The sequence below is a fragment of the Pholis gunnellus genome (assembly GCF_910591455.1).
Source record: "Pholis gunnellus genome assembly, chromosome: 1".
NCBI lineage: Eukaryota > Metazoa > Chordata > Actinopteri > Perciformes > Pholidae > Pholis > Pholis gunnellus.
Window position 1 is genome coordinate 1,658,218 of NC_136528.1, and position 19,231 is coordinate 1,677,448.

General features: G+C 44.6%; 1 protein-coding gene across 1 annotated transcript in view; it reads left to right on the forward strand.

Moving 5' to 3' along the window:
* Positions 1 to 16,727, forward strand: part of mtss1lb (MTSS I-BAR domain containing 2b) — a gene marked incomplete at its 5' end in the record, with an annotated part of 60,380 nt that extends 43,653 nt beyond the window's left edge. The window contains 11 exons of the mRNA XM_079164449.1: positions 338 to 429; positions 1,369 to 1,443; positions 4,528 to 4,685; positions 5,597 to 5,704; positions 5,815 to 5,912; positions 7,208 to 7,487; positions 7,601 to 7,675; positions 11,443 to 11,598; positions 12,009 to 12,191; positions 13,918 to 14,083; positions 15,759 to 16,727. Of these exons, the coding sequence (XP_079020575.1) occupies positions 338 to 429; positions 1,369 to 1,443; positions 4,528 to 4,685; positions 5,597 to 5,704; positions 5,815 to 5,912; positions 7,208 to 7,487; positions 7,601 to 7,675; positions 11,443 to 11,598; positions 12,009 to 12,191; positions 13,918 to 14,083; positions 15,759 to 16,645 (2,278 nt within the window). The 3' untranslated portion in view covers positions 16,646 to 16,727. The remainder of the gene's footprint in view (positions 1 to 337; positions 430 to 1,368; positions 1,444 to 4,527; positions 4,686 to 5,596; positions 5,705 to 5,814; positions 5,913 to 7,207; positions 7,488 to 7,600; positions 7,676 to 11,442; positions 11,599 to 12,008; positions 12,192 to 13,917; positions 14,084 to 15,758) is intronic.
* Positions 16,728 to 19,231: the final 2,504 nt, after the last annotated feature.

Below are 19,231 nucleotides of genomic sequence, written 5' to 3' on the forward strand. Positions count from 1 at the left end.
CATTATTGTGTTTGTGTACATGTGCACACGTTCCACTGATCCTACATTTGTTTGCAGTTGTATCACATATGTTTGCATGTTTGTACAGGGAGAGGAGCAGAGTTCCAGACACTAAAATAAGAAAGTGAAGGGAAGCATGTGTAAGGATCTCATTCCAGAGTTTGATTGGGTCTTGGTGGCTGGAACATGGGGGTTCCTACTACTTACGCAAAGTCAGTCTCTCTTTAGCCGCGCGATGAAGATATTTGTCCCAGGATTGAATTTTGAATGAAACAAAGCAGTAGTTACTAAGCTGTGTATTCATTGTACGGGCCTTCCTCTTAACTCTCTCCCACAGTGCTCTGATGGAGAGTCTGATCACTCCTCTCCAGGACAAGATTGAGGATTGGAAGAAGACAGCCAACCAGCTGGATAAGGATCATGCCAAAGGTACACATACACGTGATCATTCATGAAAAGCTCTGCATTACTAAGTTCTAGCCCCACGTCGTGAAGTCGCCTCAAAAGAAGATGTACCAACGTTGCGAGCTGCTGTGGCTCATTGATCCCTGTGAAGGTTGGATCAAAGGAAAGCAGAATCAGCCAGTAGATCCCTCAACTGTCAACTAAACTCTAAAGAACTAGTCGCGTCATACTTCGTGACATGTTGTAACCAGAAAAGCATCGCATGTTGCTACAAGTACCAGTGACACAATGAAGGAAATCCAGTTTAAAGGCCGAGCCTTCCAATACTACATTAAGAGAGCGGGTTTACCAGTTTTCGTCTCAAGAATCTGCCATTACATGTAATCTACAATAAGTAATCAGCTAGGAAGGTGCAGGAGCCAAGTATTCAATATACCAACGTAGGATGTGCTTACTTCGCCCGTGCTATGCTCTTCCACCAAGTTTTATGAAAATTGTGGACAGTTTTTTTTCCCATAATACTGCAGACTAACCAATCGACAAAGCGATAATCTCCTCGGCGCAGGCAACAAACCAAGAGCCGTCAGCGCGACATGACAGCGAACTCATTCATCGGACAGTTCACCATCACATGGGGGAATAACATTAGACTGATGACACTAGATGATAAGATGATAAATGTATTTAAAATTTTTTTGACAGTTTATGACATCTCGTGCTTTTATATGAAACTTACTGGTTTCAGATCTCCTGCACCTCACTGACACAAAGATATTGTTCAATGCTGACTGTAACCAATAAAGATCAGTGTTCTGCTCCAGTCAGTCTTTATCAGTGAGCTCTTGGGTTTCACAGCTTCTGGTAGCGTTTCCATTGAAGTTAATATTCGAAATGTGAGATAAAGTTCACACGGAGAGCTTTACATCCCTGTTACTAAAGCGCTCCCGTTCGTCCTGTTTTCAGAGTACAAGAGGTCACGCCACGAGATCAAGAAGAAGTCGTCTGACACCATGAAACTACAGAAGAAGGCTCGTAAAGGTAACAGTCAGCAGTCGAGCTCTGTCACATTTGACGGACAAAAAAAAAGTCACGTCGTAGAGGTCACATAGTGGTGTTGCAAGGTCACAAAGGACATCAATTCTACAGGTTTCAGTGTTTCTGTGTAGCTCATGTTCATTTTGATCACTGTTGCTAGTAAATAGTAAAATGAACACCAACAACTACAGTTCTTTGGCTAAAACTAGATCAAATGTTGATTTATGGTTTGGATCTGATTTGTAATGGCGATCATCACACACACACACACACACCAACAGAACATTGAGTGATTCACCGGTCTAGGGCAACATAGTTGGTAGGCTTAGAGCGCCATCTTTTGGTGCTGAAGAGTTTTGCAGGTCTCGTTCTCATTTGTCCTGAAACACTTCACTCAGTGACGCAGCGACCAATAATTAGTGCTGTCGTTCCGGAGCAGCTTCCGCTCAGTTGCCGGGCAGATGGAAGCATAAATGCAATGTGTAAATGATGTACTAAGAAAGTAATTAGTATTAGTAATACATGAAATCTGATATACATTGAATGAAATAATTAAAGTAAAGCACTTTGGTAAAGCGGTGCAGGTTCCTCTCCTGGTACGGTTGCCAGTGTCTGTGCTGATGCTTGGTGGTGTTATTATTTCTGGATTTGTTTTTTGGTTATTTTGCTCTAACCTGTGTTGACGTGGCTGTCTTGTGATGGCTTCCTTGTACTAACCTTAACAATGAGTTCTGCTATGTCTGCTCTCTCTCCCACCCTTCTTCTCTCTCTGCCCCCCCCCCCTCTATCTCTCTTCTTATTTTGCTTCCTTTTTGCGGCCTCCCTTTCTCCCTCGTCCCTCCCTCCCTGTGGTATTTGCCCCCCCCTGTAATAGAGATCCAGGGTAAGTATCAGCCTGTCGCTCTGCTCCTGCTCTGCCACATCGCCTCCTTTTTTTTTGTCATTGTCAACCTTCAAACGCGCATGTGTGTGTGTGTGTGTGTGTAGTGGAGCTCAACGCAGTTTATCCAGCATGCTGCTGAGGGGTTATTACTACATGTGTGATACCCAGTGGTCATGAAAAGGGAATTGTTTTTATAATATATGGAAGAGTCATGAAAGTCTTGATTAACCAGGGGGGACCCCTAAAGAAAGTTGGTATTAGTTTGAGGTCAAGTGATAAATAGTTAGTGAAATGTACCACATAAGCACATTACAGTCATGTAACAGACGCTTTTATCCAAAGACACTTACAATTCAGAATCTATCACAGTAGGCGCAGCTACGGGAGCAGTTTTGGGGTGAAGTGTCTTCCTCAAAGACACATCGACATGCGACTAGCACAGCCTGAGCCGGGGATCGAACCGCCGAACCTCTGATTGAAGGCTTGAGGCTAAGTAGCTGAAAGAGTGTTCTTTTATCAAGAAAACACAGTTTTCCTCTTTGGCCTCCGTCTTGGAACCCATCGTCTATTGTTCCGATTAGCCTCTGGGGGCAAGGAGATATGTTTCTGGGGTTCCGGCGTAGCGAGCTGATATCCAGGCCGAGACTTCCCTTCTCCGTGCGTTGCCCATTGTTTCCAGTCCAATCAGCAATCTGGGATGCGAGCCTGAAGTGTACGACTGGGTTGTTTCACGAGTAGCCAGTCTGCAAGCACATTTTAAACCAACTAAAAAAGTGAAATCATCGTCACTTCTTCGTTTACCTGCGTTCAACCAAAGCCTTCTGCAACGTGATTGGTCAATAATACTCAGACTACAAACAGAAACCAGGAAGCTTCTGATGCCAAAATCTGGTTCCGTTGCCTCCAGATTCTACTAGATTAGGTTCAGCCTCATTCACTCACACATTAATGCAGACACAGGGATAAAAGCTTCTACTCGACTCACTCCACTAAAAAACACGTTGAGTACATGCAAGTACTGAATACACTTATTGTAAGTCCGCTAAATGACTGTAATGTAATGTAATGTAATGCAAGTTATCACGTGGTTACAGTATGTCTATTCAACATTGAATATGAAAAAGTTATTGGGGACAAGAAAATAATACTGTGTTCTTCAGGATTTGTTTTCTAATCAATATCATTTTACATTCACGGGTTGTGATGTGCTTTTAGGGTACGTACCGTATTAACACAACAATGAATTAACCACAAACTAATTCATGTGTTGAACCTTTAGAACATGCAGCTTTCGGCCCCCCGAGCTCCATTTTTTGGTAACAGATATCAAAACGGTGTTGTTTTTATTTATTACCAGAGCTCATATGACTTTTTTATAAAACCACTTGCACCACATCAGTTCCTAAAGAAGGTTCACGCGTTGGTTTGTTTCCAGGTGACAGACTAGAGTTGAGCTTCCCCCGATAAACGCATGATGTAATCTAACTTCTTCCATGACTCCTGCATGACTTCTGCAATGAGCTTTGTAGTCACACTGCAGACTCCGTTCTGCTCTCATCACTCTTTCTCCGTTACTGCAGACTGCTCTGCTGACGTTTGTGCATGCTGCAACACTACAAAGACTTATTTCATGTCTTGCTTTCCATCCGTTGCATTTCATATGTTCTTCTATTGACAGTAAGATGTGGATTGAGATATTTGTTCCGCCACACTCGTGCACCCATGTCTCCCCTTTAGCCATCAAGTGGTCGCTGTGCATTAACGGCGAGCGGTGAAGTTTTAGGGCAGAAACACTTTATTTGTGTTTTGGCTCTGTGATGTCGTTTCCTTGTTTTACGGATTACTCGGAGTGCAGGACATTGTGTCATCGTAGGGGCCGCTGTCTGTCTAATGACGTTTATAATAGAACACATGAAATATAATACGTAGAATTTAAAACGAGCACCGAGCCGAAACCTCAAACAAAGTGTCTCCCTCAGTCTGAACTTCTTAATGTATGCCAGTGGTTTGATGGAGCAGTGCATTATGGGAAGCAGGGGCTGGTGGCGAGATATATTCCATCACATCTCTCTTTCACTGACACAATCTGCACCTCCATCTTCCTCCACCTCTTCACTCTTATGTACCATCAACTTCTCTCTGACCTGACTTTTGCCCTCTCTTCTTTGCCCCCCCCCCCCCCCCCCCCCCCCCCCCCGACCCAGGACGAGTGGACCTGCAGCCTCAGCTGGACAGCGCCATGCAGGATGTGACGGACATGTGTCTGCTGATGGAGGAGACGGAGAAGCAGGCGGTGCGCCGGGCCCTCGTGGAGGAGAGGGGTCGCTTCTGCACCGTCATCGGCTTCCTGCAGCCTGTTGTGGTGAGCGGGGCAACTTTTCTGCACAGTGTTGACCGGAGACTTCCGTTGTTGTCGAGCAGCTCCACTGACTACGATTCACGTTCGGCGCCTTTTCTTAATTTGACTCGAGTGACACAATCGCTGCACGTGGTTTCCACCGAGAGGCGACTTAGTGCGATTGAGCTGACGTAGAGGGATGCGACAGTACCAGGTTACGATTATCGTGGCTGAAAATGTCACAGTGAATGATTGTGATATTGCATTAAGGTTCCGTGAAATAAACTATTAGGGATGAAAATGACCTCGCCCCATTTCTGCCTTGGATTTTATTAAACCAAACAAAAGTAATAATATAATATTATCTTATTTATTGATGACACAAGTCTGTATATATGGCTGAGCAATATGACTGAAATTAATATCACAATATCAATGAGAATATTTATTTAATATCAAATCATATCATATATACATATATATTGTGAAATGGCAAACTTCGGGAAAATCATAAAGAAAATGTGCAAAAACATAAACGATGAGCCGTTAAAAACTAAAATGAACTGAAGTCCTATCGGTTTCAACAAGTCTACACAACAGCACTACTGTCCATTTGAATTTAATGGTTAATGGATTTTTAAGATACCTGGATCGTAGCTGGTTTTGTGACGGCGTGTTATCGCTGTCACAGTAAACCAGGAGAAACATGCTGTTGACCTGTGAGAACATCGAGCGCTCCACAAGGGACCATCCAAGTGTTAGTCAAAGGACATTTAGTAAAAAGACTAAACAGATTGAATCTGGTCAAATACCACACCTCAGATTATACGACAGCGCTCAATGTTGTACGACAAGTGTTTTGGGCTTTGATTGGAGGACAGCGAGGTCAGCGAGGTCAGCGGGACATAAAGAGTTCTTGCTTTGCTTTTTGTTAGAACGGAGAGATCGCCATGCTGGGAGAGATCACCCACCTCCAGGCCATCATTGATGACCTCACTGTGCTGACGACCGATCCTCACAAACTGCCCCCAGCTAGTGAACAGGTAAAGCACACACACACACACACACACACACACACGAAAGAACACAAAGATGAACAAAGATGAAAGTAAAAAAAGAAACTAATGCGGATCAATCTGTCTCTCTCTCTCAGGTGATTAAGGATCTGAAGGGCTCTGATTACAGCTGGTCCTATCAGACCCCTCCTTCGTCCCCGAGCAGCTCCGGCTCCCGCAAGAGCAGCATGTGCAGGTACTCGCACACAAACACAAACACCTACACACACACACACAGACATGAGAACACCTTACGCCCGCTGTTGCAGGGCGCTTTTCGTTGATTTAAGAAAGAGGAGCCTTCACTGATTTTGTCTGTTCTCACCGTGACTGTTCAGTCCGTCCGTCTGTCTGCGTGTCCGTCCATCATTACTGTCCCTCAACCTTCTGAAACATTCTGTAGAACTACGTAGATGTTCCACATGAACGGCTGCGCCAAAGATGATGAAAGATATCAGAATTTTTAGCATAAACGAGTGCCAGCGTTCTTTAGGCGCAGATGCGTCCAATACTCCCATTCAGAATCCGTGATTAACAAAATGAATACTACAAGAATAAGAGCGTAAGCTAGTCGTGTATTTCTGCAGTTCTTTGTCTGAGAAGCGTCACTCCCCGTCAGTGTTTGCATGTAGTAGCAGTCGCCCTCAAGCATGCAAGATCACAGCCTCAGTGCCTGCAGTGTTTTGTGTGTGTGTGTGTGTGTGTGTGTGTGTGTGTGCGCCCTGGATCCACATAAGCTTACACACTCTCTGTCTCCCCCCTCCTCCCCCTCCCGCCCTCTCCTCTCCCCCCTTTTCCCTCACCATAACCGTCATTCTCTGTACTTGTTTCTTTCTCCACTTGTCTGTCTTTTATTTATTTACTTGTTTGCTTCCTGTTTGTGTGCAATCCTGTGATTGGTTGATTTGCCCTCTTTCTCACGGTTATGTGATTTGCCCTCTCTCTCTCTCTCTCTCTCTCTCTCTCTCTCTCTCTCTCTCTCTCTCTCTCTCTCTCTCTCTCTCTCTCTCTCTCTCTCTCTCTCTCTCTCTCTCTCTCTCTCTCTCTCTCTCTCTCTCTCTCTCTCTCTCTCTCTCTCTCTCTCTCTCTCTCGGTTTCTTTCCTTACTTGGTTTCCTTTTCTCTTTGTCGGGGCTCTCCGCTTTTTTAACTGTGACTCGTGTGTGACTTTGATGCGTCTGCTGAACCAACAACTTGCTCTGAACTACTCCTGAACGTCACCTCCTCACGTGCACCAATCACAAAACCCCTCAATCTCAACCCTCCAATCAATTTCATCATCTTCGCCACAAACCAACCCCTCATATCTTACAAATATTCTGTCAACTTCCTCCCCTTGAATGAAATCAACACGTCCCTGTCATCGTGCTCCATCCCCCTAAATACTGATGGCAATCGTCACCTTCATCCTCTCGTCACACTCCTCACCCTTCCATCATTCCTACACCCCCCCCCCCCCCCCCTGCTCTTCTGCACCTTCCTCCTCCTGCAGCAGTGTCAACAGCGCCCACAGTAGCGCCTCCCGTTCATCGGGGGGAGGCGGCGGGGTTGGTGGAGGTGGTGGAGGCTCGCTGCCCCACTCACCCACCTCATCCTCCTCCTCCTCCTCCTATCGCTACCGCAGCAACCTGCCGCATCAGCCTCTGCCACCGGGGGGCATCGCCGCCCACCGCCTCAGCAGTGTCTCCTCCCACGATTCGGGCTTTGTGTCACAGGATGCGAACATCTACTCCAAGCCCCCCTCGCCCATGCCCTCGGACATCACTAGCCAGGTAAATCACTGCTTTTTGTGCATGTTGAAAAAACTAAAACAAAAAGTATATTTAAGCTTTTCACACTTGATGCTCACTTACTCATGTGTGTTTTTTCTGTTTTCCCGCTGTAGAAGTCATCCAGCTCCGCATCGTCAGAGGCCTCAGAAACATGCCAGTCAGTCAGTGAATGCAGCTCCCCCACCACCGTAAGTACTCTTATTCATACCGTACAACAAGCAGACCCACGCAGCACGGCACTCAAACCAAATGAAAAAGTGAAGAGCAATGAAAGTGTGGCACAAATAGAAGAAGTACAGGAACAGTTTGGTATCAGTTCAACGAGTCGGAGCTTTGAATATGTTTATTTCACAACAGAGGCCAATAAATGAACACAATGCTCAAAATGAAAGTATTTCTTTATATGAAATACATCATTTATGGATTAAAAGAGTCTGGATGCCGTTTGTTTTTTTTATTTCCAAATACATAAGGAATTGAACCCCATCAGCAGCAGAAGGAGATAACTGAGGATTTCATTACCCAGAAATCCTCAAAAAGTAACATCAGTAAACTGTGCGCATAATGCCCATAGTGTCTCCTAAACGCCTTCATTCTTCAGTCAGGCTGTGTTAATGCACACAGTGTACTTTTATCATTTTTAAAATTGGAATTTTGGAAGTTCAACCTCAGCTCCTGCAATAAGTCCCGTAAGGACAAACGTATCCCACTGAAACCCGTTAAAACCACAATGTTTGATCCAACGGACATCACAGCATGAAACCATGTGTTCTATTATTTCAGGCTTTCAAAATTGTAGTTTTTACTATTTTCCAGCACATTGAGTCATTTTTGCCATATTATGGGGCTCATACGTGATATTCTCCTGATTTCCTGTCGGGAGCACTGCATTGTTTAATGCAACGCATCTAAATCAGTGTTGCTGTGAATCATTGTCAGATTCCAGACTGTAAAAAAAACCTCTCTTGCCTTTAGTATACAGAAAATAATGTATAAAAACAGTGGCATTATGTAAACCCACTGGCATTAAAGGATTCCAATTATGAAAATGACTGAATATGTGGTTCTGGTGACAGAGACTGAAGTTGGTTAAAAGATTTGAGTGAAAGTGGGAAATAACGTAAATACATAATTTGATGACCTTTTCGTCCTTTAAGGACATCAGAGCAGCTTTTTGTTCAGTGAGGCACAAGGTTAAGTTTAGAATTTTGAATTGTGTCCAGAAATTTCATTCGGGCAACAAAGGTAAATTAATTATTTGCGATGAGACAATCGACTCTGTTGCAGCCTCACAATGTCACCTAAAGTGTCTTTATCCCTCCATCCATCAGCGTCCATTAAAAGTCCAAAGCCTCTGATGTCTTTGCCGCGGTCAGAGGATACCGCCATCTGTTCGGCAGCAAGTTTGCTCATCAACCCAAATTGGTCTCTTAGTGATTTCAGGGAATCCATTAAAACAGCTTGCAGATACAACTTTACTTTACTTGAGACACATTTCCATTTACTTTCTTTTTTTTCTGGTAAAAAGAAGGACTATTGTTCAAACAACTGTGCTGATTGTGGTGGTATAAAATCATTATAGGACAGAACTACACCACACATGCTGTTTAAAATGATACGGTACGTGGACCAAAGGTAGCAGGAGTTTTGAGTTAAAAGTTTAATGGATTTTTGTAAACAGTGGGAGACATCTGGATAGTCAGGCAAAGCTGCAACCGAACAGACAGCAGCAGCTCTCTGTGGGCTGAATGGGCTCTCCAGCAGAGAAGGCTCTTTGGTGGTACATCAAGCACCGTCACATCAACCGCCATCGACCTGCGAGAGAACAATTGCTGAAAAACGCACCTCAGACATGAGGTTTTTGTTGAATAAATGTATTTTCATGCTTTCTCGATAAACAATATTTTATTGCATGAATTAGACTCAAAGGACGATGATTTGTTTTGCAGACGCACGGTGCAAAGTGGAGTCATCCTGAGCACAAAGAGAGTATTTTCTTTCCCTACTTATGTTTCGTAGATTGCTGTATATTGGTGGCTCGCCCCAGCGGAGTGTCACTGGCAATTCAGCGACACACAAACTGCTTTTAAGATTCGCAGCCTTGTTCACCAACTCAGATCAGGTCACCAGAGAAAGCATCGCACTGAACGCTCGTATTCTGTGCTGTTTTCAACACTTCAGCTGGCGCACTCACATAAAACCTCTCCAGAAATCACAGATTCTTTTTTATTTATGCTTGAGAGCTTGTCTCTTTCCTTCTTTATTATGCATCCTTTGACCAGTACGCACATCTGTCTGCAACATGAATACTATTCAAATGAGGCAAAGTAAATATTCATGTCGGATTTTTTTTTAAAGCAGCACCTGTCATCCGCAACAGCTTGCACGAATGACTGCCTTCCCTTTTGGATGATTAACGCCCTTTACAACCATCTTGTTGTTTGATTGTGTGTGTGTGATACGTCTCCAGTTTAAGAGGCGTGCACCACATCCACGGGTTAGCTTGATTAAATCTCACACAAACTTCTGTTCTCCTCTGCACATGAAACTTGTTGGTTGTATCCGGGTATTATAAGTTCTCTACTCATAACAGAATTGAAACAGCTGCCATCTCTCTGTGTCCGTATCAAACAACATCTGCCTGTGACAAAAGTAGAGTGAGCAGTCACTATGACAACAGGGTGTGATGGCTGTCCTCTGTGTTGGTTTAATAAGTTTCATTTCTATAACCGGGTAAAGACTTAAACAGGCTTGGTAGTTTTGGAGTTAAGATAAGATAAGATAATCCTTTATTAGTTCCACAGCGGGGAAATGTGCAGGATTACAGCAGAGGAGAGGAAACGAACAAGATCAAAACAAGTATAATACATAATTAATCACATTAAAGGAATAATAAATAAGTCAAAACAACAAAAACTCAAATACGATAGTCGGACTGAATGGTTGTTTATATTGCACATGTTGAATTGTCGGTTCTTTTGCTACTTTTGGTCACTTTTTCATTTAGACAATACCAAGTATAACATTTAAAGCTAGGTTTGGTAATGTAGGAGAAACTAGCAAGAGTGCAATAGATACAAAAATAAAATAAAATAAAACCCAGCCCAGTGTTGCCAAGTCTTTCCCAATTAAAATCTTTCCCAGTTGAAGCAGTTGGCACCAGCTCTAAAAGAATCGCTAAATCTAGCGAGAGAGAGTCACCAAGTGGGCAACAGTGATCCCTCCAGGCCTCCCTCAAAGCTTCTTCTGCAAAACCATCACCATGAATGTAAACTAAGAACACAGAAGGTCCATACTCAGTCCTCAGCGGGGCGGCGATGAGACGAAGAATGAGGCGAAGAAGACGCAGCACTCAAAAATGTACTTGGATCAGTTTTACAGGAGAGAACACTGAAAGGATGAAGGTCAACTTCCCCACCTCTGATAAAGAGCAGCGCACAGACGCTGCTCTGAGCTTTTCTCTATAGCGACAATCCAAGACTGTCTTTTACACTTTGGATCCGAAACAGCGCTCCACCAGTAATAAACTGAAACATTAGTTTCATCCAGTCTAGCATCGTCTAATTCTGTGCTGAGTTGTAACTGTCAAAAACCAAATGCGTCTGGTTTCTAAATGCCTGTGCTTTGACACACATTACATCGCCTTTCTATCAGTTGTATGAAGTAGCTGTGAGCTGTAGGCTTTCTAGAAATCACTGACTTAGTTCTTCCAGTCATTTCTGATGCATGGACAGCAGCCACTCGGCCTTTTCTATTCTAAACCTGCTGCTTATCTCCTCCCGCTCATCCGTTTCACTCTGAGGACTTGGTTGTGTGAGTGTGTATCGTGCAGTAGGTGTGTGTGTGTGTGCATACTCGTGTTGCTTTTGTTCTCCTGTGTTGGGCCGAGGGATCCTCCGCCTCCCCACGGTCTTTGTCTTCCTCTGACGACGTGACTGTGTCTCTCATCCCGCAGTTTGGCTCGTCCTTCGCTACCTTCCGCCCCACTCTCTCTCACTCTGGCTCCACCAGGCCTCTCTCTGTCATTCTTCCTGTTCCTGAGTCCCCACCCTATAACTGCCCCCCCGGATCCAGCTCCTCCTCTCCCACATCAAAGGTTCCTATCTGGAAGGTTTGTTTCTCCATTAGCTTCCATTTCTTCAGTTGTACCATTTTCCTTCTGTTTCTGTTTAATACGTTTCAGTTATAGCATTTATTTATTTTTCTTCATTTTCAACACCTGATTAATTAATTCATAACCACATTGCTTCACTTCCTCAAAGTGTTCATCCCCACCTGCTGTTTGTGCATGCATTCTTTCTTTCTTTTTGTTGGTTTGGGGAGCTGACCAATCAAACTCATCAACATAAACACATTCAAACGCTCCAAAAGGCCCCCGGCAACCCACGCACAGTCCGCCCCCGTAAAGGCCCTCTCTCTGCACTCAGATGAAGGGCTTCAAACTGCTGGATAGTGGACCAGTCTCTCCTGCTAATCCCACCTCGCTACGTCCCGTGTATTAATTTGACTCGCCCCCTTCAGGATTGGTCCAAAGCAGGTCAGTACGAGCAGCCGGTGGCCGCGGCGGCGGTTCAGAGGAGGAAGGAACCCCTCGATCGACTGAGGGAGAACGAGATGTCGCCGAGCTCCCAGGGATATGCCGGGCCGTCGCACCCCGATGACGCGCAGAGACACAGGATGACCCCGGCTACCATCGCTGCCAAGGTAACGGCGACAAGCAGGCCGGAGATAAAGGAGAATGAAATCTAGGAAATAGATTGGGCCAGGCATGTGGAAGGATATTGGAACATTTGTAAAGTGTGGCCTGTAATTAGCCATGCTAGTCATTGTGGGTCAATCGGCTGCAAGAGCAATAAATAAAAGTGGTATTGTATGGTGAATAACAGGTATCAGTACACTCACCTTCCTCAGGGTGTGACTCACACCGAACCAATGAGTAGTGTTCTACATGCCTTTGTAAAGATGAATGAATGCGAGCACACTCAGGGTAGGTTTAATGAAGGTAATATTAAATACTAATTAACTGTGCTTTCCACAAGAGACGACATGGAGACGCACAGTAACGTCTCAACATTAAAAGTTAGTTGAAAACGTTATATCCAGTTGATTAACAACGTAAATCACAGAAACTGATGAACTAAAGAGCAGCTCTGTAGCGGCCTAACATGTGCTGAGGGCTCGTACAGTAATGTGTTCACCTGAAGCCAAATCCAGCCAGACGTCGGTGGAACATCTTATGCCTGAGAAGCTTTTCCACTTTGGTCTCATTTGAGGATGAGACAATAAGCAATAGCAGCATGTGAACAAACACATATATATATAGATATATATAGATCTATATATATAGATATATCTATATATATAGATATTAGTGCTGGGAAACTATTACAATTTTGAATTGCATGATTTTCTGCGATTAATCTCATTGTTATGGCAAAGTTCAATAATGAATTCAAAAGTAGTGTATTGCGCACTTTTATTATAAAAGTACTGCTATATGAACAAAAGTTCAATAACATTTGTTTTGCAAACACTTTAAACAAATCAGGTTATTGTTAACAGCAGTATTCTCTTTACACAGCAGCAGTTCTATCTCTTCACTCTCTGTGCTCAGTGTGTGAAACGTTCCACTGCTGTGCAACAGGAACACAATGTTTCAGCACGTTTCATCACAATGTGTGTGTTGTGTCTTCATGGCAGTCAGAGCATGTGAACTGTTCACTAACTCAGAGGTGATGAAGATCACCCAGCGATGTCCAGTAGTCTCCAGTGAGAGCAGCAGCTGGTGCTCTTGTTGTCGTCCTCTCCTTTAACACAACTCGTGTGTTCTTCTTGTGACGGTGCGTCTTGAGGGAGGCTCATACTTGAGAACGTTCCTCAGACCGACATCTTCCACCACACTAATTGGCTGCAGTTTGTATCATTTTTGTATCAAGCATTTGTTAGCTTGTCTTGCTTTTGTTTGTCTAAACTTCTCCACACGCTGCATCAGCGTAGTCTGAAGCCTCCTCCACTGTTAGTTTGTTTGTTTGGGTGATTTGCTGGCATCAACGGTGTGTATTACATTAAAAAAACTGCGTTAATGGCCGATAAAATAATTGTTGCCGTTAATTAATTAATGCGTTAACTTGCCCAGACCTAATATATATATATATATATATATATTCATGAATATATTCATATAGATTGGTTCACATTGTAGTCATTGGCACTGGGATAGAAACTGAATTTTCAACCTGTTTGATTAGTTTTACCGTGGTGAGTGTAATCTGTGAACTGTGAATTATTAGCATGTGTGTTGCCTGTGCTAATGTACTCATCACATGTCTAACATATCCCACATGTGATCAACTAAACGGTTGAGGAGTTCCAATCACGTTTTTTTTAAACGTCATTCCAACGCTGCCTCTGTCTGTCCGTCTGTCCTCAGCATGGAGAAGAGGTGTCTCCAGCAGCCAGTGACCTGGCCATGGTGCTGACCAGAGGACTGAGTATGGAGCAGCAGAAAAGCAACAGAGACTCCCTGCATTACTCCAGTGGCTACAGCACAGAGACCACAACCCCATCCTGCTCTGAGGACACCATTCCTTCGCAAGGTTCAAACTCTAATCCGCTGTCCACCTGTTTTCCTCACGCCCGAGTGTTTACCAACAATTGTGTTGTGTCATTAGTTGCATGCTAGTCAAGCAAATTCTAAAGGAACTTTGGAAATGTCCCAAAAAAAATGTTGTGTTTCCATCAACTGTTTTTGAGCAAATGAACGAGGCTACAACGTAGTTTGGACACAAGTTACGCATGGCTGTAATCAGCCAGTAAACAGAGTAGAAGAAGTAGAAACAAGAAAGTCACCGTGGCCGTCTAACACATCTAAGATGGATAAAAGTAAGAGAGGTATTGAGGAATTTGTTTCAAAGTTGTAATAATTGTTTCATTGTATTGGTCTTATTGTATCATGTCAGCTAACACTGGCCATGTTTCATGCTGTCTGGAGACGAAGACAAGCATTTACATTTGAATATGTAACTCGCTATGTCAGAATATATTCTGCAGACATGTTTCCGTATCACATATACTCCAACATGTGCATACATATCCATATACCTAAAAGCCGAATTTTAGTGCAAATTACCAAGAATCTGAAGTGGATACACAGAACAGATGAGACCAGTACGGTTCAGGTAACACTTTATACTTCTGAAGGCAGCAGTGGAGCCAGAATATCAATCAAGCTGAACGTACGCCGTGGGTGATGCTGTGGGAGAGTGAAGGAGGCAGCGGTCTGCTCGTGTGTTCGTTAGGAGAGTCATGTAGTCATGCAGCAGCTATCCTGTGTTCCTCTCTCACAAATACACTTGTGCTTTCATTGCCAATAAGGATACATGCAGATGTTTATGCTTCACAGCAATGTCAATAGTAAGTGGAGAAATGATGACGATAATAATAATTTCATCATTGCAGGTGTAAAATGCAGTCAGTGGAAAGAGCAACCGGGTCTCACTCCATGTGAGTGTCATGTTCCAGCTCGGTCACTGGCCTCTCATACCGACGCCATCCCCGTCATTATTAGAGCGACGGATGTAGTTCAGATAGCGAGAGGATGGACATGTGCAACAGACCACGACAGGTTTTGTTGCCTAAACGTAGCCACATTGTTTCGTTGCGCAAGTAAACCTAAAAAATCAAGTAAAGCTACGTTGAAAGTTCATTTTGCCGCGTGTAGACAGTGGAAACTTCACAAGCTGTCCCTAAGTTATCGTTTGTCATGGCAGCACCTATTGGCTTCTGAGGAAACATGGGGATACTCTCCTTCTCTAACTCCCGTAACAGTTACTCTTGTTCATTCTAAGGAGCCCACATTTATCTCCTGGCCACATTCATCATCTTATATTTTGTCAAATCTCAGGAAAGCCAACCTGAAGAGAAATATCAATATTTACAAGCTCTGCCAAATTTTGACTTCATCATTTTCACCGGAGGTTCACGAAATCAAACAAAGTGAATCATCCCTAATCATCCGAGCAGCTTGCACAGTATATGAGGGTTCTGACAGTTTCCTTGACAACAGCTGGAAGATGACAATAACAAGATGTAATTGAATAATATTTGATGTGTTTGTGCAACACAATGCTTGCTGTCAGTTTTCGGCTTCCTTCCTTCTTTTTATCCCCGTGTTAATCTAACAACGTGTCCAGAGTACATTGTCTTTCCTCTTTCCTTTGATGGCGACTCTCTCCTCAATCACTTGTCTCGTTTCTCTCTTCCCCACGTTAGGTTCAGATTATGACTGCTACTCAGTGAACGGTGATGCTGAAGGACCAGATGGACAGACAGAGTTTGACAAGTCCTCCACCATTCCTCGACACTCTAACATCGCCCAGAACTACCGGCGCATGATCCAGACCAAGAGGCCGGCTAGCACAGCCGGCCTGCCCAGTGGGGTTCTTGGTCCCGGGGGTCATGGGATACTAGGACAACCCGGCGGAGCTGGTGGAGGTGGAGCAGGTACTCCGGGCACCGCCACCATCCGCCGAACCCCTTCTACCAAACCGGGCGTGAGGCGCACGCTGTCCAACGCGGGGCCTATACCCATCCGACCACCCATCGTGCCCGTCAAGACGCCCACAGTCCCCGGAGACTCGCATTCACCCGGCGCAGCCGGTGGTGGGTACGCAGGTGGAGGGCACTCGGGTGGCGTGCCTGTGCGTGTAGGCAGTGAGGAGTGTGTGTTCTTCACCGGAGTCGAGGATGGGCAGGGAGCGCTCGATTATGTGAAGGCGTCACCGAAGCGCCTCAGCCTGCCTAACACTGCCTGGGGATCGGGGGCGGCGCTGGAGGTCTACGCCCAGCAGCACGGAGGCCTTCCAATGGGAACGGGCTCTGGGGCCGGATCAGAGGAGGATCAGATGATCGCAGCCAATCGTCACAGCCTCGTGGAGCAGATCGGCGAGTTGGTAGCCAGCGCGCACGCTCTCGGAGAGGCGCAGTTTCCTTTCCCCGCCCTCCCCGACGACCCGGCCCTGCCGCCAACCGGCCCCACCGACGCTCCGTCAGGGTCGGAGGGGGCAGAAGGGTCCGGTGACATGTTGAACACCATCAGGAGAGGAGTCCGCCTCCGCAAGACCGTCTCCAATGACCGCTCGGCGCCACGCATTTTGTGATTGGAGGAGAAGCAACGAGAGGATGATACTTGTCAGCCAATAGGGAGTCAGGTGTTGGTGTGGTGCAACCCAACCGCCTAGTACATACACAGACCCTTAACTACGTAGGGAAAGATATAATATAACAAGATGAATTAAAACAAACACAAAAAATGAGTTTAAAGACACCATTAGAGTAAATGATATATAATATAATGATAATAACATTAATAATGTTAACTCATGCTGACAATTACAAGTGAAATACTGAATATTGACAGGCTCCTAGCAGGCCACTATAACTAGTGTGTGTTGGACGCATGTTTGTCTTCTCTACACCTTCACCCAGGGACGAAAAGACTCGCAGGAAAAAGCAAGAGAAAGAGGGAAAGACTGGGTTCCATTTGTCGATTTACACCCTTCCCCATCCTCTTCTCCAAGTAACCCGGCTGTCTAATTCCAGATGAAAGACTGAGGACTGAAGGAGGGCCCTGTGGGGGCGAGAGAGAGAGAGAGAGGGGGGGGGGGGGGGGGGGGGGGGGGGGGTCAGAGTGCCATGTGACCAGCTGGATTACAACCCCGGCTGTCTCAGCAGCAACATACTTAATGTACTTATTAGTCCACCGAACTGAAGCTTTGGTATTAGCACGGGGAGCTAACAGGCCAGAGGGCTCCTCTGGTTCATCCTAATGTTAAAAAAGAAGAAAAAAATACTGTTGGCATTGAACCGTGCTAGTGCCCCCTTCCCCTCTCTCTCTCTCTCTCTCTCTTTCTCTCTCTCGCTCTCTATGTGTGTGTGTGTGGTGTGTGCGTGGATTCATGTGTAGGCATGTGAAAATGAAAGAGTGTGTGTGTGCACATGTGATTGATTGTGTGTGTGCGGGTAGAGCTCTGCTGCAGGACAGCTGGTTACCCATCGAGGGCCGGGCTGCTTTTCTCCTGTGTCGTACGTGTGTTTTCTTGTTCCTATCGTGACGTCATTTACCTTGTTACAAGCGTACGAGAAGTTACGAGAAGTAATCCAGGCGCATAGATATATTCATATATATTTTCTAGAACCAGAGAGAAAATGTTAAATCAGAAATGGAGCAATAAATGTGTTTTATTTTCTTGTGTGCGAGAGGAGAATCGACGGGGACCGCGAGGTTCTCCTTTGTCACATTCAGGCAATCATCAGGAATGCTAAATTACACATCGACTGTGAATTCATGCCTCGCCGTTATTTTGGCGTGTGTCTCTCTCCCTGTCCCCGTCTCTTTCTGGTGGAGGAAATAGATTACAACAATGCTGAAAAAAAATAACTGTAAAGCACTTTGATAGGTAATACAGCATGTACAAAAGCCAATGGACGTCGCGGTAATGACCGGTAGTCAAACTGAATGATAGGGAGCGTGAAAATGAGAGAGACGGTTGACAATAAGTGGGAAGTAAATTATCGAATTCGTAGAGGAAGCATAAGACAGGGAGGGAAAAAGAGGAAGTGATGAAGACTGGTGGAATGGGAGTGATTGGTCAAATGAGAGAAGGGAAAAGAAAGTAGAGCAAAAATATTTATCTAAAAATGGATTGGGGGCGTCAGGACTCTTCAGGCTTCTACAAGTTGTGAGAATATAAGGAAGCTGTGTGGTTGCACTTGTATCTGAACACATAATGCAAAAAAATACACTGTACCGAAAGGTCAGACTGCTTTTAGATAAATGCTTTAAACGGTTGGTTGACCCATGTGACAAACACACGTATTTTCTCGGTAGCCATGCAAATAGTTTGGGTTTTACGTGTCTCTGGGATTCACCTCCATTGTATTGGCGTGGATGCAGAAATCTGAAAACCTGAACAGATAAATACTAAAACTATCAACACGCAGAGAAAATATGAGTCTTTGTAATTTGGGTTCAACGAGACTTAAAGCAATCCTCGACAATGGACTTAAACTATTTGCAGGGAGTAGAATATGTTTGTTGGAAATACATCATTATATTGTGCCGTTTTCAACCATGTCCATGTGCAAATACACATCAGCACGCCAGCTCCTCTGCAGATATAGTCTCACCTCTACATATTGTATATTTTTGCATTATGGGAAAGTTAAACCTTGAACATAGCAGAATTGTGTCCCAGATTGGCTCCAGTTAAAACCTTCATTCCTCACTACAGTCATTTTCCTTTAAAAGGACACCATGAAAAAACCTAGTACAAAGGATTATAGTGGCAATATTGTTACCATAAGAGGCAAAAAAAACAGAAAAAGCAGATCGAGAACACGTACAGTTGGCTGCTCAGTGTTGGGCAGCTACCTGCTAGCTAGCAATGATTAGCTTCGTCTGTTCCCGTCAGTTGGGAATAGGACTTCTCTAAAGTAATGTAAACAACTACTGCTGCTGTTGAGTAACTGATTACATTCTTCAAGTAAGTTGCCCAACACTGGCTACTAATGAGCGGTGTCCCCTTGAAACATAAAAAAAATGTATCCAGTCACCGAAAGTCAACGTGTTTCCAGTAATGAGGTTCTTTGTGTGGACGGTACTTCACCCTCAGTGCAAAATAAACCCCGTTCAGCTCAGGACACGGCTGTGTGACAGGATTGTGTACGGACACTCAGATGTGAGA